The following is a 22,181-nucleotide window of genomic DNA, read 5'->3' as shown; positions in this document are numbered from 1 at the left end:
CTTACTTATTGAATTTTTATTTGCTACAATAGTTGACTTAGTAATACTAATGGAATTGATAAGATTTTCATCTAGTTTTAAAAAAGTTTGGTCACCAGAAGCACCTATCCAGGTAGCTTTACGACCATGTCTAGGCCCCACATTAGGAATTGGCCCTGGAAAACTGTACCAGGGTGTTCGAGGATTGTTATATCGAGAAGTTGAACACTGTCCATGTTGTACTGTGTCTTGTGATGAAGATTTACCATATATCCTACCTAGTTGTCCTTTCTATAAAAATTAAATTTAAAAAACTTCTACAACTGCTCTATGGTTATACAAACCTGTGCGTTGCCAAATGTATAAACTTCTCCTTTCAATGTTAAAACCACAGAGTGATTACTACCAGCTGCGATTTGGATAGCATTACAAGGCAATCTTACAAACTGAACACTACTTTTTGGTAAAATATCGCCACAACCTAATTGCCCATATAAATTTGATCCAAACGTACAAACCTGAAATATTTAAAGATAATACAATTTTCATATTTATTAATTATGGCAATAAAATTATTTGTAATAATTATTAGTTACTTTTTTGCTAAAACAGTGTTTCAATAAAATCAATCAAATTGTACGCATCACAAGATTCGGACGAATCGTTTTTTTTATGTTAATTTGTTAATGTGATTGTACCTACTTGTTATATGTATATGTTACATAATACATAACTTTAACTTTTAAACAAATATTTTTTTGCATTCACAAATTTAAATTCCGTTTTGTTGAAAAAGGTTGGCTTTTGAGATATTAGCAATGTATACCTTTTTTAAGCAGAAAAGTTGGAGGAAAATATTTCTTCACTCCACAAAAAAGTTTTGGCAATTTAAAAGCATACTACTAGTCGCTTATGGCGCCCTCTACAAGATACAATGAAATCGTCGATAAATTCGAATTTCTCATCCCAAAAATCCCCGACTACAAAATTTCATGAAATTATCTCGAAGTAGTCGGAAGATATTAAAGAAAATTACTTAAAATAATAACAAAGTAATTAATTACTTTATTATGATTTATTATAACAAATGTTGGAAATGACCACCTTCAGCCAAAATAGCATTTATTTTGGCTGAAGGGTCAGATCTTCTTGAAATTGCTGCTCGAACACGTACAAAAATTCCAGGAGTAGCTCTTATCACATCACAACCAGCTATAATTTGATGACGTAAGTGCTCCTGAGATTCAATACGAACCTTTGGAGTTGGATGATTTGGAAATCTTTCCATATAAATTCGCCTAGCATCAGTACCATTTCCATCTGCAGGGCCATAAATGTAAACCATATTGGCCATTTCAGCATTTGAATATGCACCCTGTATATATATTTTCACGCTATTTATATATTATTTTATAACTGCTATTTACTTGTAAGTGTCTCTAATTATTATGCTGACAATAGAAAATCGCCTGCTGAGTTGCTAGCTGATAATAAATCGTATAAAAACCCAACCAGCCGCTCAGGAGGACGACTATAGATTCAGACTTCACGTTGTTAATTGTAATTAGACAAATAAAAGTGTTTTCTTCAAAACTTGTTATAATTTAAAGTTATCTACGGTTAAGTGCTGTTGAAATTCATCGGATCAGAACTGCTAGGGGTTGGTCAACTAGCCGCAGTTTCCCTGTAGAGAACGAACCAATAACTGGCACAGTCGGATCCGGATTTTGTAACAAAGGTCATTCTAGTTGAAGAACAAGAAGAACCTGTTCATTGCTGCTGTATTCTTCAAGTTCCTAGAGCCCCAACTTCCGGAAAAGAACCTCACGAAGAAACACTGCACAGGAAGACTCAACTTCAGGAAAGCTGTTGTCTACGCTAAGGCTCTGCTGTATTTCCAAAAGTAAGTCCTTTCCTAAGTCCTATAATTACAGTGCTAACAGAAGTGAATCTATTTTCCATTAATTTTAAGAAATTAGAATTAAGACTTTTTTTAGTCAACACAATAGTAACGAACTTAGCATTAGTACGTTAGGAGAAGGCAGATTGAGGCCTAACAGAGCTAAGTGAGCCGACGTTGAGACTACAAGATAAAAAACCTTTATCTTGATTAAGAATTTTTCTTTTTTTTTGAAAAAGTAAATAAATAAATGGTTATTTCTCAAACTATTAAATTAACGTTTAATCAATGAAAGTAGAGGCAAAAATAATTGCTGTAACTAATAAAGAAATTGAGAAAAAGAAAATGAATAAACACTTTAATCCTTTCAAAAATTCTAGTGAAAGGCAATTGCAATTTCTCTATAATAAAAACGAGGAATTACCTAAACTAGTTATAAGTACAACAAATTTAAATACAATTAAAACAGAAAATCAATAATTAAATAGTTTTTAATGCCGAAAATTCCGTTAACCCATTACTGGCCAAAACAAAAAAAAACACATTTTTTAATGATTTATTTTTTTTATTAAAGTATATTCAAAACACATACATTAAGACTAATTTACTATTGAAAAAAATCATAAACAGTATTTTGAAAAAAAAACACGTAGGTGCGTATACGCACCTTTGGCTGAAAACAGTTATTAAAACTAATAAAACTAAATTAGTTTTTTATGTGAAAATTTTCAAAGTAAGCTGGATTCAAATGCACTTTACACAAATAAATAGTATTATTTTTGCGAAATCGACACTTTTTTCTTGCACTATTAATCTCTTTATAATATAATATGCCCGATATTGTCAAATTTGATGTCACCTGGTAGAGCGGATTGAGAGAGTGTTCCATGGGTTCAGTTGAATACTGCGGTATTTGAAGCAACATCGCTGTTTTCTGTATCTAAAGAGAGTGCTAAATCCGACAGAAATTTTAGCTAAGATTTCGTTGTGTCCACAGTATAAAGTGCATTTGCATCCAGCTTACTTTGAACATTTTCACATAAAAAACTAAAAACGTCGTCTTCCAAATCATCATCACTATCTATACTTGGTTGTATTTGATACGCTCCTGCATTATCCGTCTGCAATTCCTCTTCTCCAATAATATTTTCATCAAAGTTTTCCTCATCTGTAATTTCATCTGTTTCTGGCGGCACATAAAAAACATCAACCAATTCAGCATTTTCACAATCTGAATCTTCTTCTAACAAAGCAAGTAATTCTTTAGTGGTTAATGCTCTTTTCATTTTCTATTTTTAAAAATGACTGCAATAATATAAACAAAATTATACCTCTATAGCTTCTATACAACTCAAAAATCTCTTACCTCATATTGGCACTAGATGTATCCAAAAAAATAACTATTATGCATTACAAAAAACTTTAGTTCAAACAATATTTTATAGAAAACTACACTTTTTTACACAAAGGAAAACCAAGAAGTACACTCTGCTAATAATGAACTGATATTTGTTCTGACAAGTCCTGTATGTTATATGCCAAGATTTGTCCAGACTTGCATAGGAGTGAATAAATATGTCAATCGTTATCGGCCAAAGGTGCGCATACGCATCCACTACATATATGTATCATTATGACCATCGTTTTGAAAACATATGTACAGAAACTACATGAGTATCAAAATAGATTTTATTTACGCCTGGCTCAAAAAAAAATAGTCTGTACAGTCTCTGGACTGTTGACATAAGATTCTGTAGGTAGCACAGCATAGAATTTTACGGATGATCTCAAAAAAAAATTAAATAAAAGGGTGCGTTTACGCACCTTTGGCCGTTAATGGGTTAATTCGACCAAGTTGTTTTAACCAAGAATTGGACGAGCCAATCGTTTTCCCCAGTACTTCTCAAACAGAAGATCTTGCTGTACCCGCTTTATTTGTTAACCCTCTACCGGAAAACAAATTAGAAATTAATCAACCTATAGATTACGGTCTTGTACGTATGTACATTGAGAATATTCCAAAATTTAATGGAGAAAATCCCCAGCTCCTACAAAAATTTATTCCTGCTGCTGACGAACTCTTTTTAGCTTTTCCGTCAGAAAACCAAACGTTTAAGTCATTTCTTCTTTCATCAGTGAAAGCTAGATTAATAGAACAAGCAGATTTGTCCATATCTTGCCGATTAGAATTAGATAATTGGAACGCATTGAAACAATTATTGTTAGAATTATTTGGAGATGGCCATACTATCTCTTCATTACAAAATAAATTAATTTACATTCAACTGGATAGTAAATTATCACCAAAACTTTTAAATCAGGAAATCATAAGTATTTTAAGTAATTTAGTTGCAAAAATCAATGAACAAAATCGGCCTGTTGAAGAAAAACAGGCTCAAGTAAATATTTATTCCGAAATGGCCTTAGAGACATATACGCGTTGTTTACCCGTTCAATATAAATAATTAATTAGAACTAGAAATATCACAAATATTACTGAAGCGATACAAGCCGTTATCGTGGAGGAACAATTTGAAGAATCATCCCGAAAATCAAATCAAAAAGTATTTCTACAAAAACCTAGAATAAACGCACCAAGACCAAATCAGTACCATCAACTCACTCATGCCTTACCAACCAACAATTTCCAAAAATTCCAAACTCAACAATCTAATTTTCAAAATTTTAATAGAACACAACAACCTAATTTTCAAAAGTTTAATAAAATATAACAACTAATTAGATAGCCATATTATAATAACGTAGCTTCTACAAAACAACCGACACCTACCCCAATGTCAGGTATATCCACTATACAATCCCAACAGAATAGACCCTTTCAACAAACCTTCAGACCAAAAACAAATGACTGGTACACTAGAAACGTTAATAAAACGGGACAAAATTTCCAAAAACTAAATTTAAACCATATTGAGGATTCTGACCCAAAATTTAACGATGACAAATTAGAGTACACATATTGTAAGGACAAAAACTCAACTTTTACAAAAATATTACTTTAATACTATTATTTTATTTCGAACACTCCTGCCGTGACTACGGTCAAATATCTAATCATCTTTCCACTTATATGCGACACTTGCTGACACAACAGTTCCCTTTAGTTCAACATAGTTTATTTCTTCTCAAATTATTTTCATAACAACCTGACCTAGGCCTCGCTGCGCCGCGTCGAGAGAATCGGACGGCGGACTAATCTAATATTTTTAAACAAAGAATAGAATACTTATTCCTTAAGTTAAGAATAGAAGTGTTCAGCCTACTCTTTAAAGATAGAATAGAAAAGTTCAGCCTACTCCTTAGACAAAGGATGTAAATTTTCTTTTTTTTTACCAAAAATAGAATTGTTTTATCTACCCTTAAAACAAAGAAAAGCATTGTTCAGCCTACTCTTTAGACAAAGAATAGTCTAGTTCAGCCTGCTCTTTAAGCAAATAATAAAATTGTTCAGCGTACTCATAAACAATGAATATAATAGTTCAGCCTACTCTTTAAACAAAGTTTAAAATTGTTCAGCCTACTCAGAAACAATGAGTAGAATAGTTCAGCCTACTCTTTAAGCAAAGAATAGAATAGTTCAACCCACTCTTTAAACAAAGCATAGAATAGTTCAACCTATTCCTTAAACAAAGAATAGAATAGTTCAGCCTACTCTTTAAACAAATAGAATAGTTCAGTCTACTCTTTAAACTAAAAACAGAATAGTTCAGCCTACTCTTCAAACAAAGAATAGAATAGTTCAGCCTACTCTTTAAACAAAGAATAGAATAGTTCAGCCTATTCTTTAAACAAAGAATAGAATAGTTCAGCCTACTCTTTAAACAAAGAATAGAATAGTTCAGCCTATTCTTTAAACAAAGAATAGAATTGTTCAGCCTACTCCTTAAACAAAGAATAGAATTTTTCAGCCTACTCTTTAAACAAAGAATATGATAGTTCAGCCTACTCTTTAAACAAAGAATAGAATAGTTCAGCCTATTCTTTAAACAAAGAATAGAATAGTTCAGCCTACTCTTTAAACAAAGAATAGAATAGTTCAGCCTACTCTTTAAACAAAGAATATAACAGTTCAGCCTATTCCTTAAACAAAGAATAGAATTGTTCAGCCTACTCTTTAAACAAAGAATAGAATAGTTCAGCCCATTCTTTAAACAAAGAATAGAATAATTCAGCCTATTCTTTAAACAAAGAATAGAATAGTTCAGCTTATTCTTTAAACAAAGAATAGAATTCAAGTCTACCTTCAATTTGTTGTCGCAGTCTTAACATCAATAATATAAATAAAATAAATCTCATTAACAGAGTCTGCTTTTATAACTCTCCTCATTCATAACAACCCAGTGCTTCAAATGATCTACTGCGACAACAGACTTAGATCTCTTATCTGCCCTCAAGTCTTCCACCACATATTGATCATTCGGTAAGATGTGGATCACTCTGAAAGGGCCCTTATATTTTGGAAGGAGCTTACGACTTTGGCCTGTAATCTCAGAATTAAGTCTTAAAACCATAATCAGATCCCCTAAGTCATAAAAATATTTTTTTCGAGACTTATCAAAACGAATTCACTGTTTGATCTGATCATTTTTAATTTGTTCAGACATCTTCTTTCTTATTTCAGCCAAGCCCCATTTTTCCAAAGTCTTTTTTATTTCAAATATCAGTTTAGAATCAGCCCGAGGATTTGGTACAACTCCAACTAATGCAGTATATATACTTTGGTATAGTATTTATGCCACACTAAATAATTTTTACATGCTGATCTCAGCAATCATCTTCATATCCTACACTCATGGCTCTTAGGCACTCCAATATCGTTCTATTAAATCTCTCACACTGTCCATTCGCTCTCGGGAAAGCCGCGGCATTTAAAATATGTTTTATACCATATTCAGAACAGAAATTTTTAAAAGTTTTGGAAGTAAAAGCGCTTCCTTTGTCACTAACTAAACGCCTAGGGGCTCCAAAAATATATATAAATGTTTTCAAAACTTTGATGCATTGTTTGGCACTTGTAAACTTTACTGCTTCCAGAAAGGTAAATTTCGTAAAGGCATCCACAATTACAAACAAATGTGTATTTCGTTTCCGTGTTTTCAGAAAAGGTCCTAAATGGTCAATATGTATTATTGTGTCAAATGGTACTGCCTTCCTTTCAATTGGGTGCAACAAGCCAGCTTTTTTTCGAGAGGGCATCTTCGTATATAAACAATTCAGGCAAGCAGATACGTATTTCTTTACAAATTTTCTCATTCCAGTGAACCAATAAATTTGTTTTATTCGGTCTATTGTTTTCTCACATCCTAAATGGCCAACATCGTCATGGTTCAGTTTACAGATTAGCCATCTTGATTACTTTGGGACAACCCACTTTCCTATATAGTCGTCCTTTTTTTAGAACATAATTATCAAAATAACTTTTATTTGGTCCTTTTGCATCTCCACTAGCCAACGTTCGCATTATGAGATTTAATGTTTCATCTTTGGATTGAACTGCGGTCACCCAATCTTCCTCTGTTAAGTTAATTAAGTTTACAATATTACTTTTATCTTGCGAAATAGAATTTCGACTTAAAGCATCTACGTGTCCCATACGGCTCCCAGGGCGGTAAACAACTTCATATTGATAATCTTGTAATTCAACCCACCATCTAGAAATTCTTGGGATATTAAATCCTTTTTCGAAATGGTGGTTCGCAAGGCATTGCAGTCTGTTATAACCTTGAATTTTATGCCAAGGAGATAAACTGTAAAAAAATCTAAGTGCCAATACTACTGCTAGTGCTTCCAACTCATAAGAATGATAAAACTTTTGTTCTGCTGAAGTCTGTTTGCTAAAGTAGCCCATGGGATCTTCTCCCCATTGAAATGGAACATTCTTTTTCAGCAATTTCGTAATTGGCGATGGCGATAGATGCATAATCCCAAGAATTGCCGAACTTGTTTCAAATTTGCAGGTAGCATCATCTCTGCTACTGCTCGTACCTTTTTGCTGCCAGGTCGAATGCCATCCTGTGAAATTTCTCTACCCAAGTAATCAAGTTTTTCCTTGAAAAACGTGCATTTGGGCAATTGTAAAGTAATATAATATTTCTTAAATAAAGTCAACGCATCTTTTAATTTTTTTTAAACTTTCAGAAATTGTATTTGCTGGTATTAAAATATCATCTAAATAGGCTGTAGCAACTTCAGATGATAATTCACTCAATATTTTATTGATAATTTTCTGGAAAACGGAAGGGGCATTAGTAAGCCCAAACGGCATTCTTAAAAACTCAAAGTGTCTATCGATCGGGTGTAATAAATGCGGTTTTCTGAATAGAATTTTCTTCCATCTGAACTTGATAGAAACCAGAAAATAAATCCAAAGAAATAAAATATTTATATTTCCCTAACATGTCTATTTGGTCCACGATCAGGGGTAAGGGAAATTTATCTTTTATTGTGACAGAATTTAATTTTCGAAAATCCACACACAATCTGGTATTCCCATTTGGTTTTGGGACAAGAATAATAGGACTAGCAAAAGAAGAATCCGATTCTCGAATTATTTTATTGTCTAGAAGTTCCTGTACCAATGATTTGGCAAGTTGTCTATGATCAATAGAAAGTCTATAAGGTCGATATACAACAGTATCTATAAGAGATTGTATCTTCTTCCCCTTAACAAGAGCAATTTTACAATACATATTAGTATCAGTATTACATATAAAATTTACTTTGTTAGCTGTTTTTTTAAAGGCTTCTATTACGTTTCCGGTAACAATCTTTCTCTATGTGACCGGGCTTTTTACAAAAATTGCAAACGTTGCTAGTTGAAGGTTGACTTTCAGGTTTATATTTTAATATTTTTACGCATCGATTTCGTTTATGGCCAACTTTGCCACATTTATGACAAGTAATATCTGCTTTTACAGCACCTGATGTAATATGATCATTAGATTTAATTTGATTTTTAATATCCCAATTTTTCAAAAATGCGACAAACGCATCTAAATTTGGAAATTCTTTTGTAGAAGTCAAAGATCGGACAAACGTATCATTAATACCATGTGTAACTATATCAATGATATCTTTATCACCAATTTGCCAATTCAATTTATAAAGTTTGTTTAGTTTTTCATAATAATAATCTACCAGTTTCTGCCCTGACTGGTGTTTTAAATTTGCTGCATCCCAAAACAAATATCCTATCGCATCTGACACATCAAACGTTTCTAATAGCATAGTTTTTCATTTCTCCCAACTATGACTAATCGAACGTAAATTAGAGTACCAACGCCAAGCTCGACCTTTTAGTTTATTTGTAACATACCGACAGGTAGTGATATCATCCCATTTGTTAAAATGAGCTCTCGCGTCAACAAGCCTAATCCATTTTTAAATATTTAAATTTTTATCGGCAGGATCAAAATCTGGTAGATCAGCAACATTTTCCAAATCAGTATAATCAAAACTACTTACAGTTTCTGCCTTTTTTAAACTATCTATTTCCTGCCTCAAACGTTTCACTTCTCGCTCCAAATCCAATGGAGGTGTTAGTGATCGGCCTTCACCCTCGCAGGCAGTATGCGAACCCCTAGCGCTAGCAGGCACGGCTCCCCGAGGCGTCGATTTCTCTCTATCCATAGTTTTTTCACACACAAACTTCACAAAATGTTTTTATTTTTATTTGGACAATGAGAACAATCCCACTTCTGACTTGTAAGGACAAAAACTCAACTTTTACAAAAATATTGCTTTAATACTATTATTTTATTTCGAACACTCCTGCCGTGACTACGGTCAAATATCTAATCATCTTTCCATTCATATGCGACACTTGCTGACACAACAGTTCCCTTTAGTTCAACATAGTTTATTTCTTCTCAAATTGTTTTCATAACCTGACCTAGGCCTTGCTGCGCCGCGTCGAGTGAATCGGACGGCAGACTTCATGTTAACAGTGACAGCGGCAGATTACCTTACAATCTCTTCAAGATAATTCATATCCCTACACAGAACCGAAATACAATGTAGAACAAGAAAACTTTTATGAGAACCCAGATATAGTACCTTATAGCACAAATCAACCTAATTATTCAGCAAATTCTAATGAACATTATTTAAACGAAAATTTTCAGAAAGTAGCCTCGGTGAATATCCAGAGGTGATTTTAGAATACAACTCTATTTCATTTTCATCTCCTTTGCCATACATTGAAATCAGAGGTAATCAAAATTCAATTTTAAAACTTTTAATTGACTCTGGATCTACTAAATCAATTCTTCGCCCCGAAATTTTAGAAAATCATTTTTAGAATATCTGTATAATGACCCGGTACATATTAAAACATCTTTAGGAACAAAAATTATAATGCAGAAAGCTAATATCCCTTATCCTCCAAAATTTAATTTAGAAGACACTATGAATGTAATGTCATTTAATTTCCATGAATATTTCGATGGAGTAATAGGCCTAGTAGACCTAGTCAAAACTCATATAGATTTTTCAGAAAATACTTTAACCGGCTCTACTTTTCAACTCCCTATATTTTTTCGTAAACCCGAAACTACCTTAACGACCCATTACCTAGAACCTCACCAGGGCAAATTAGTCAAAATTCCTATTGAACAAAATTATTTAGATGATACTGAAATTATTATCGAAGAATATCAATTCAGAGATAAGAAATTAATTATTCCAAATTCTATTTCAAAAATTAAAAATGGACAGTGTCTAGTAGAAATCCAAAATTTTGAAGACCCCACAATTTATCGAGTTTAGAGAACCTTTCCCAGCCAAACCAATTTCCGATTATTTCGTCCAAAGAAAACGTAATTTTATAAATAGATCTTTCCAAAATAATACTAAACCTACCACAATTCCCTATGAAACAGTAAATTCTTTAAGTATCTTTAACATCTCATTTAAACTCTGAAGAAAAACTTTTATTATTTAAAACTCTTTCTGAACACGATTACGAAATCAAATATAAACCTGGTACTACTAATAAAGTAGCTGACGCCCTATCACGTATAAAAATCGAAGAATTTAATCCTATTGAAGATACACGATCAATGATTGTTAACATTCCAGACGACCTAGACGATTTAGACATTGACGATATACTACATCAAAATTCTACTCCAGATCCTCAAATACTAGAAGACTTAGCTCAAAATCTACCCGAAGATCAAACAGTCCATTCATCCCACGAAAAACCCGTTTTTACTATTGCTATTACAGAAAAACCGGTAAATAACTATAACAATCAATTAAGAATTTCTGAAAGCCCTAATGTAAAAATAAATTCTTCTTCCTTTCAACTTTTGTTCGATAAACACCAAGTGAGTGAAATTACGTTGAAAACTACCAATTCAGACGAAGCAACGTTTAGCTTTATTAAACATTTTCTCAATCTAAATGAATTAAACTGTTTCTATTTTCAGAATTTAAATATAGGAAGAAAATTTGTCAACATTTTAAAATCATGCTTTGCTAGCCAAATAATTAAGAACTTTATCATATCTCATGTAAAAATAGAGGACATCCCCGATAACATGGAACAAAGACGAATTATGCACTATCATCATCAAGGAAAACAAATACACCGCGGTTTTAATCAAACAATAGCTTCTATTAAAAGACTATATTACTGGCCCTTGTTAGATAACGACGTAAAGAATTTCATTAATGAATGTGTGCCATGCCAGTCAGCGAAATATGAAAGAAACCCAGTAAAGATTAAATATCAATTAACACCTACACCTTTAAAGCCACTACAGAAATTACACACCTTTTGACCCTTTTTCCAAATTAGGCCAAGCTATAAAAATTGAAACAAAGAATACGTCAGCCATAATCAATGCCTTTCTTAAATTTGCTAGTTGTTTTAACTTTCTAAAAGAAATCGTTTGTGATAATGAACAAGCCTTTAATTCTCAACTTTTCAAGGAATTCTGTAAAGTCCATTATATAAATTTACATTTAGTAACACCTATGCACTCGACTTCAAATTCTCCGGTTGAACGTTTACACTCTACTCTCACAGAATCTTACCGTTCACTATCAATTGAAAAACCCCGTGAAAAAGATGTAGAATATAAAATGCTTTTATGTGTGTTAGTTTATAATACATAATACGATTCATTCCACCACAAAGAAAACACCATTTGAAATTTTATAAGGCCCTAACTTCTCCCCTCTCGACATGTCAGATGAGCAAATTATTAACGATTATTGTGAACAACATAAAAATTACGTAAACACAATAAACACTCAAGTTCGCGGTGAAATTGAAAAACAAAAAGATAAAACAATAACAAAGGCAAACGAAAAACGCGAAGAACTAGTAGAAGTTCAATCAGACACGGAAATCTATGTTAAAAACCCGGGTTAGTCAAAATCACGTCCTATGTTTTCAAAAGGACAAGTAATTTCCCAAGACTCTCCCTTTCATGTAACCACAAATAACGGACGTATTCATAAACAACAAATTAAGAGAAAAAGGAAGGTATATCCAAAATCACAAGATAAAGAAATTATAATTCTGGAAGCTAAAGAAAACGAAATAACTCCTCCGAATTCTCCACCTCAACCCCTTCCATACGAAAAGGTACACCCTACCATTACTAGACAAGACTTAGACAAAAAGTTTATACACACCAGAACACTAGAAATAAATCCTAATCAGGAAGAACCTTCCCAATTAAATCACCAATGTTTCGGAAATCGGTACATTACATCCAAACATTATGTTTCAGATGTACCTTCTACTACTGTACGTCGCTATCCTGCCAGAAATTTATCACCTCCAAGTAGAAGAAATAAAAACGCCTTTACTACCGACACTCTTTAGTCTAAAAACTAAAGTCCTGTCTCATCCTCATTCCTTCATCACTAAATATTCATTGGAACCATATATACAAATCCTAAATAATTCAAAAATACAAATTAAACAAGTTACGCAAGACGAAAAAATTGAAATAGATCAATATATAAGAGAGTTGATCAATAAATTCCAATCACACTCACGCGCAAGAAGAGGCTTAATTAATCTAATAGGTAAAGTTAATAAATACCTATGGGGAACCCTTGATTCAGACGACTTGGAAGAAACAAATTCAAAATTCGAAACATTATTGAATAACCAAGATCAAATTCAGGAAGTAATTAATGCCCGTACATCTATTTTGAAAAATATTACAAAATCTTTTGAAAAAACCACACAGGAACTTTTAGAAAATCAGAAACAAATCTCTACTAGACTTAATCTATATGCTCGCAAAATCAATACTATTAAGTTCAAAATTTTATTACAAAAGTGTATAACTAATCTAGAATTCTTAAACGAGGCCGTTCAACTTTCTCATTTTGGCATTAGCTCCCCTTATTTAATTTCAAAAGAATTAATTTCTGAAATGACCACTCAACTTTATAGATTATATAAATCTGAACAATTACTAAATTTAGAAGTTAATTACTCAATTATATCTATTATCAGGACGAATATTATTATAATTAAAGATTCACTTCTGCTGCATTTCTCCTATCCTATCTTTCATCCTGTAAATTACAATCAATATAAATTGATCCCACTACCTTTAATCAATTTCACCATTATTCCCCCTTATCCAATAATCCTCCTATCGGAAGACGCCAGCAGTAGCTTATGGTATGATGAAGAATGCCAACCCTTAGAAGAATATAGTTTATGTATAGACAAGTCACCACAACGTATCGAAGATACCTGTTATGAACCCTTGCTCAAAGGACAACCCGACCTCTGTCAACAAACAAAAATTCATTTAAAACGTTCCTTTATCGACATAAGTTATACCAAACTGGTCATCGTGCCAATAAACGAAAGCCTTCTTATCAAAGAAACTTGTTCTAAACATCTTACCACAACATTCATCTCAACTCCAACTGTCATAACGTTGGATCGTCAATGTTCCACGGAAGTAAAGGATGAAATAATTTCTACACCTGAATCCAATTTACCACCCCAAACTATTATACTGCCTATACCAAAATATTCCAATTTCTCACTGGACATTTCAACAAAACCTCTCTTATATTTAAACGGCATACAAAGATCAATCTCGGAACTACCCGGAGTTCATATTCAACATTTCTCCCCCAATTCATCCAATAACTTTTGGATATGGTTAACTTTAGGAGCTATCATACTCCTCATTTTTCTATGTAAATGCTACCCCAGGATATTCTCGTATTGCAACCCCTACAAGAGAGCATTTTGTCACATAACCCCCAGAAAGGCTAAGGAGACGCAATCAATGGAAAAACCAAAGTCTTCCTACTGAACTTGTCGCTTTGAAGTCCGCCGATCCTGGACCTACTCCAAAGCTCCAACCCCCGAGGAATCCTTTCTAAGGAGGGATGTGTTATCCAACACCCTGTATATATATTTTCACGCTATTTATATATTATTTTATAACTACTATTTACTTATAAGTGTCTCTTATTATTATGCTGACAATAGAAAATCGCCTGCTGAGTTGCTAGCTGATAATAAATCGTATAGAGACCCAACCAGCCGCTCAGGAGGACGACTATAGATTCAGACTTCACGTTGTTAATTGTAATTAGACAAATAAAAGTGTTTTCTTCAAAACTTGTTATAATTTAAAGTTATCTACGGTTAAGTGCTGTTGAAATTCATCGGATCTGAACTGCTAGGGGTTGGTCAACTAGCCGCAGCTTCCCTGTAGAGAACGAACCAATAACTTGCATAAGCCATTATTAAAATTTAATCTTTTTAAAAAATAACCTTAATTTAACAATACACAATATTAAATAAGATGATGGCTTCTTATTGTTTTGCATGACTTCCCTAAGATATGTTTAAGTAATATAAGTAACTGTAAAAATGCACTTGATTAAATATGCACACCGAATTTGGTAAAATTACATATCTCAATAGGTTTAGAATTTAAAAATTAGAAACATATATTTTTTTTAATTTTTGACACACTGTATCTGGCTGTCCTAAGACCCCACATTTATGTAACAAAAAAAACCCTTATTTTTGGTACAGAATACGCTCCTGGATTCTAGACCTCTACTTAAAAAACACCCTGTATTGTGTAATACATGGTTCTTCCCAGGAGTTTTGTAATTTAGCAGATATAGAGGGTGTCTCAGAATAACGTGTACAACGGAAGACCACAGATTCGTGGACTCACCTATATCCGAAATCGCTTCGTTTGGCCGCTAGATGCCCTCAAAGTTCGTGAGAAATTTTTGAATTTTGTAAATAACTCGAATACGTATTATTCGATTTTGATTATATTTTGGTTTGGACAATTGCTTTCAATCTACACATTTTGGTGTTATACAAAGTATTTTTAAAACTTACAACTCCTACAAAATTGATGTGTGGTGATAATATCTGTTCATAACTTTTTCCTCTTTCGGGCAATAGTGGCAACTATTTTTGATTTGGTAGGTGATACCACTTTGAAGTTTTTGGGCCTCTTGTAGAATTTTGATTAAATGAGCGGTTTGGATACAAAAAAATATTTTTTGAATATCTACATTATCTTGCCACCCATATTACAATACTTCACAAAATGCTAGTAGGCTCTGATTTTGTAGGTTGACTGTAATTTCAGTTTGATCTTTAAGTCATTGTACCTGCCAATACTGTTTTACCAGAAGCAGAATAATAAATATTCACAATGAACATGTATATGCTCAAGAAAATCCACATGCTGCGAAAGTGAAACACTATCAGCATGAATTTCACATCAAAGTTTGGTTTGGGATCATTGATAGCATTATTACTGGCCCTGTTATTCTACCCAGTAGACTGAATGGGAATTCATATTAAGAATTTTTGCATAATCCAAGTTATTGGATGATGTGTCGTTATTACTCAGAGCTAACATGTGGTTTATACGCTCCACGTTTCACTGTAAATGTCCGGCAGTATATGAACTAAAGATTCCTTCGTCGATGGGTCGGTAGAGGAGATAATGTTTCAATTAAATAGCCTGTGCATTCACCAGACTTAACACCTTGCGACTATTATCTTCGGGACATTTTGAAAACAACAGAGTATGCTTCCACATCTAACACTGAAGAAGAGTTGTGGAGGCATATTCAAAATGCCATAAATGTTTTAAAAAATAGCCCTTAAGAACTGCGAAAACTGTCCTTTAACTTTCTTCGCCTAGAAACAACAGTGGTCATTTTGAACAGTTTTTATAATAAGTTGTACTAAATTTAATAACATCAACTTTGTTATATCTCCAGCATTTTTTATTGTTTTTACGAATTATTGTAATAAAGTGTGTGTGTGTGTGTGTGTGCGCGCGTGTGTGCATGTGCGTGTGTGGGCGCGTGTGCGCGCGCGGGGGCGCGTGCGCGTGCGTGTGCGTCCATATGGAAAAATGAAGTAACATATGGTATATTTTATCGAAGTAAACACTAATTAAGAATTGGCAGGAACAACGACTTTAAGATCAAACTGAAATTACAGTCAACATACAAAATCAGAGCCTACTAGCACTTTGTTAAGTATTGTAATATGGGTGGTAACATGATGTAGACATTTAAAAAATATTTTTTTGTACCCAAACCGTTCATTTAATCAAAATTCTACAAAAGGCCCAAAAACTTCCAAATGGTATTATCTATTAAATAAATAATAGTATACAGGGTGTAACGGATGCTGATGGCCAAACTTCAGGGGGTTATTATACAAGTAATTTTCAACAAAAAAGTAATATAAGATTTTTTGGAATGTTGATAGTTGCTCTTTTATTTAACATTTTTTGATTTCAAAAAATTTTGCTCCTTTTTTCATAAAAACAAAAATATCTCTGTTATTCTTACAGCCACATCAAATTTAGACATACCATCGGAAAGAGCATTAAATTTACTACAAGACGAGCATATATGAGTGTTTAAAAAATCTTCTATACCAGGTGCTGTAAAAAGTTAAATGTAATAATTGTGAAATGAGCAAAATTAGTGGTATCTCCTTATTGGTGATAACGCCAAAAATTTGTTAATGAGGACGTGTTTTTTCTTCAGCAAAAACTACTGTATTTAGTAAGCTCTTCAACGATATATCAACTTTTGAGTTTACTATTTTTTTTTGGCAACAATATCAAGGGCAAAGGTAATAAACACCGTAAAAATCGAAAATACACAAACTTTATAGTACTTTATTTTTATTTTAAGACTGCTTTTTTAAATTAAAGTAACAAAATTGTTGAAAAAATTATTTATAACTTAGTAACATATTTACAATGACTTAATAATTTTCGATGTAACCTCCCCCTTGACGGATACATAAAGCGCACCTTCTCCGCACGGAAGCAACTGTGCGACGCACTTCTCCATTTTGCTGTCGAAGTAGCTCCCAACAAGCAAAAATCCTTTGTTCGAGCTGTTCTCGAGTTTCAATTGGTACTTCATATACCAAAGATTTTAATCTACCCCACCAAAAGAAGTCTAACGGAGTTAGATCAGGACTTCGAGGAGGCCACCTAACTGTACCAAAGCGTCCTATCCATCTATCTTCATAATGCTCATTTAGCCATGCGCGAATCTCCCTGCTGTTATGTGCAGGGCAACCATCCATTTGAAGCCAGGAATTAATCCGAAAATTTAAAGGAACTTCTTCTAATATATTATGCAGTTCGTTCTGAAGAAGATCAAGAAATGCCTCTGCATTTAATGTATTTTCTAGTATAATTGGTCTAAGAACGTAATTTCCAATTATACCCATCCATACGTTAACTTTGAATCTGTATTGATTATTGGAGGGCCTGACAGCATGAGGATTCACAGGTGCCCACGTATGGTCATTATGATAATTAAATATGCCATCTCTGGTAAATGTTGACTCGTCAGTCCAAATTATATGCTTGTAAAATTGGGGATCTCTATTAGTTTGTTGGATATACCACTGACAAAACTGAACACGTTCTGCCCTATCACGATCCAGTAAACTTTGAACAGGGGTCAAATGATAAGGGTGAAGGTTGTTCCTTCTGAGACTTCTGTGAACTGACGTATGCGAAATTCTCCCAAGTTGTATTGCTGCCCTGCGTGTACTTAATGTGGGAGTTTCTTCAAAAAGCGCTGTTATAATTTGGTCTTGATGACGATTTACTCGATCGGCATTTAGACGATGAGGTCCTGGAACACTGCCTGTTTCTCCCAAAACCCGAAATGTAGTTACAAAAGTTTTTCTGTTTGGAATGCGTCTTTCAGGATAGCGGCGAGAATATTCTGCAACTGCTGCTCTAGAATTTCCATTGCAAACACCATACACAAATAAAATATCTCGATACTCGTTATTTGTGAAAAAACGTGGCATCTTCAATTTAGATACTTAAGTAGGTAATTAACAAGAACACTAAAGTAATTTTATGACTTTGACAGTTGTGTCAATATTGTTTTTCACAGCCGCCTTGGCATTTATCTATCATGAAAGACGCATTCTAAACAAAAACACATTTGTAACAATATTGCGGATTACAGAAGAAAGAGGGAGAGTTAAAAAACAGCTTTTTGAAGAAACTCCCACAAAAACTACACGCATGGAGTAATACGAACAGATTTAAAATAAAAATAATGTATTATAAAGTTTGTGTATTTTCAATTTTTACGGTTTTATTACCTTTGCCCTCGATATTGTTGCCAAAAAAAAATAGCAAACTCAAAAGTTGATATATCGTTGAAGAGCTTACTAAATACAGTAGTTTTTGCTGAAGAAAAAACACGTCCTCATTAACAAATTTTTGGCGTTACCACCAATAAGGAGATACCACTAATTTTGCTCATTTCACAATTATTACATTTAACTTTTTACAGCACCTGGTATAGAAGATTTTTTAAACACTCATATATGCTCGTCTTGTAGTAAATTTAATGCTCTTTCCGATGGTATGTCTAAATTTGATGTGGCTGTAAGAATAACAGAGACATTTTTGTTTTTATGAAAAAAGGCGCAAAATTTTTTGAAATCAAAAAATGTTAAATAAAAGAGCAACTATCAACATTCCAAAAAAATCTTATATTACTTTTTTGTTGAAAATTACTTGTATAATAACCCCCTGAAGTTTGGCCATCAGCATCCGTTACACCCTGTATAATAGAATTTTGTAGGAGTTGCAAGTTTTAAAGAACACTTTGTATAACACCAACATGTGTAGATTAAAAGCAAAAGTCCACATCCCAAATATAATCAAAATCGAATAATACGTATTTGAGTTATTTACAAAATTTAAAAAATTTTCACAAATTTTGAGGCCATCTAGCGGCCAAACAAAGCGATTTCGGGTATAGGTGAATTGGCCTAAATCTGCCTATTTTGAGTCCTCGACCAAGAGTGACCAAAACAATGACGAACGGTAATCTCGTCTCAAATCTCTATCAATGATTAATCCGTATCTAGCCCGTAGTCTCACAGACTGCTGGTAGGCCAATAGAAATATTCGCAGGTGATTCTTTAGGGTCCGATTAAATCTATCCACCTTGCCGTTAGATTATTAAGGGTAACCATCAACTGGCATACTAACATAACTGATTCAAAATTTCGCCGTTAACCTGAATGCAGTTCTCTTGGAATGTTTAATCTGCAGAAGAGTAATAAGTATTTCTGCTATTGTCACTGCCTTTTGATTTGATTTGTTCTAAAAAAGTATTGTATGTACATAGAGATACTTATGGAAATATGTCATGGTTTGATAACAGCTAATAACTTATTCCTGGTCCACACTACTCTTTCTTCTCTAGTTGTGTGAAAAGTGTCTCTAGCCCTGTATGTGAGTATGTATCATTTTTTATTCTAATATGGTAAAGACAAATTCAGAAAAACCATAATAGAAAATATTAACCACACTCAATAATCTAGTCAGTACACCAAGCGTAAATAATAAATTCAACCTCAAAATGCATCTAAATATGCATTCGTAACAAAATAGGCGATTATCTAACTATAACAACCGTCTTTCTAAATAGTGTTATTTTGTTTGCTCCTGTTTATAGGCAAAGCCCGACCCGTAACTTCGTCTTTACAATTTGATTGAACACAGTCGGACGTGATTTAAGGCCCGTTTACACGCTCATGCAAGTTTGGCTTGAATTAAATCTGTCCTGCTAGAAAAAATGCATAAGGTTGGTGCTGTTGCATGAGCGTGTGAACGAGATTGATCCAACCTTCCAGTCTAGCACCTGCGCATTGATGACAGTTGTAATCACTCAAGGGACAGCAGACATTTGTTATCAGCTGTTTGTCTATAATAATTATTATAGTTTGTGGTTGCTATTGGTTATTTCTAACGCCCTGCTTTGTTTTTGAAATGGCGAAAAAAGATAATGAGTTTCTCCGAGAATTTATAGTTATACATATAAATCGTTTTCGTGTTTGTGGATAGCAAAGAGTCGGGAATATACTGATTGGAATATGAAATCTCAAGCCATTTTGGTTAAAAAAAACTCCTGACTAGTGACCCCGAAGCCACCAGAGGTACGGTTGTAAAAAAAATTTATTCGTTACCCACCACGTACAGAAAAATACTTAAAAAAATGCATATCGCAACTGTCGCAAGAATTAATTTCCATTTTTGTAAATCAATAAATAAGTCAATCAACATAAATGCAATATTAAATAAGTAAATCAATATTTATACTATAAATTTAGACAATTGATAAGTTAACACTTTTGATGCCGATGAAGTACTGCACAAACTAGTTTGAATGTTTGAACGGCCGGCCCGTTTAGTTCAGTTCATTTGCTTGCACAAATCGACTTGTGCAAATTGCGTGAGCGTGTAAACGAGCCAATACACTCATCACTGTATGCTGTTTGTAACAGTTGATACGTTTACTCGACTGTTTTACCGGCATTAAAACGGAACTTGATTGCTGTACGATGTTCACGTACGTTTCCATGGCGTCGGCATCTATCAAACACTTGCTTCACGCAAAACATTATAACTGGTAGATAAACGTATACTAATGAAACTTTGTTCTGTCGCTTCATAATAAAAAGTAAATAGAAATTCTTAACCAATTGTAGCTACAACTTGTATCAGTGGTGTTACATATTTCTATTTTCTTGACTGTACAGGGTGTTTCAGAAAACATAGGCCAACGTTCGGGGGCAGATTCTAACCTAAAAACAAGATTATTTTTTCATATCAACATGAGTCCGATTTGGCTTCGTTCCTTGGCTATAGGGGTGTCAAAGTTTTAAAATAAAATATGTTTTTTTCCGAAAATCTAGATGAGGGAATTAAATGATTTGGACAACTAACTATTTACAACCGAATACACATTCCTAGGTATTATCACAGAAGATAAAACAATTAGAATTATAAGTTAGCCTGGTGGGGGTATTCGCGCAGATCGGTGAACGCACCCCCCACTTGTGGTATGCGAACAAAGTGGCGTAGTTACAAAAGCATTTTAGCCATTTTATGAGCCTGTTTGTCGTTTGTTATCCCGAGCGTTGAGCATTGGCGTCGTTTTACGTGATTTATTTTGTTGTGATGTAAATAAATGATTGTTCGAGTGTATATATAATTATTCTAGATTTTAATAACTTAAAATAAATTTAATTTTTTTTTAGTTAATAAAATGTTTTACAATTTAACTGTTTAATGTGATTCGTAAGAAATTAAAATTATAGTATTTGTCAAGTCACTCTCTTCTTGCCGTTGGACAAACTACCCGTATGTCCCGGCCTAAACACAGGGCTAATCACAAACGGCAGATATATAAAAATGAAAAACTTATGACTTTTTAGAAACTCTCTAATCTGACAACTGACAATAACTTACTTGATAGGTATCTGATTAAACATAGTAAAAGATTATAAACATACTCCCACCTGAGACACAGTTTTACAGACTGTTTCTCACCTAAATACAACTAACTTAAACTAACGTTCTTAAACTACAAATATCTTTGAGGACACTTTATTTTACGCCCTCTTCGGCTTACATTAAGATCACCTGGATGATCTGGGTAATTGACGTATTCTCTCACCCACGCACTATCCCGAACACTACCGCAAATGCGATATGAATCAGCAACATCCTCTTGATTACCTTTTTCAGAAGACTCAGGGTACAACCTAGGAACCTTCGTTTTGGGAACAGCCACATCTCGTCGATTGTCATTGTTCCTCTCAACCGAATCATCAACGCACTCTAGTGGATATTGGATCGTGGCACCCAACAAAAACGGACTGGAGTTTACTCCGAAGACCACTCTGTTGTGTATGTAAATTATTTCCTCTCCTTTCTCATTA

The 22,181-nt window shown here is 33.5% G+C and overlaps 1 protein-coding gene across 1 annotated transcript in view; it reads right to left on the bottom strand.

Annotated features, from left to right (window-relative positions):
* Positions 1 to 9,529, bottom strand: part of LOC108915602 (E3 ubiquitin-protein ligase MYCBP2-like) — a gene marked incomplete at its 3' end in the record, with an annotated part of 60,970 nt that extends 51,441 nt beyond the window's left edge. The window contains exons 1-5 of the mRNA XM_018721672.1: positions 9,365 to 9,529; positions 2,904 to 3,168; positions 2,010 to 2,062; positions 324 to 497; positions 6 to 270 (exon numbers count right to left, since the gene is read on the bottom strand). Coding sequence (XP_018577188.1) covers positions 6 to 270; positions 324 to 497; positions 2,010 to 2,062; positions 2,904 to 3,168; positions 9,365 to 9,529 — 922 coding nt within the window. The remainder of the gene's footprint in view (positions 1 to 5; positions 271 to 323; positions 498 to 2,009; positions 2,063 to 2,903; positions 3,169 to 9,364) is intronic.
* Positions 9,530 to 22,181: the final 12,652 nt, after the last annotated feature.

This window comes from Anoplophora glabripennis, unplaced genomic scaffold, assembly GCF_000390285.2.
Source record: "Anoplophora glabripennis isolate ALB-LARVAE unplaced genomic scaffold, Agla_2.0 scaffold1379, whole genome shotgun sequence".
NCBI classification, from domain to species: Eukaryota; Metazoa; Arthropoda; class Insecta; order Coleoptera; family Cerambycidae; genus Anoplophora; species Anoplophora glabripennis.
The sequence above is the reverse complement of the archived record's forward strand: the minus strand, read 5'-3'. Positions and strand labels throughout refer to the sequence as shown.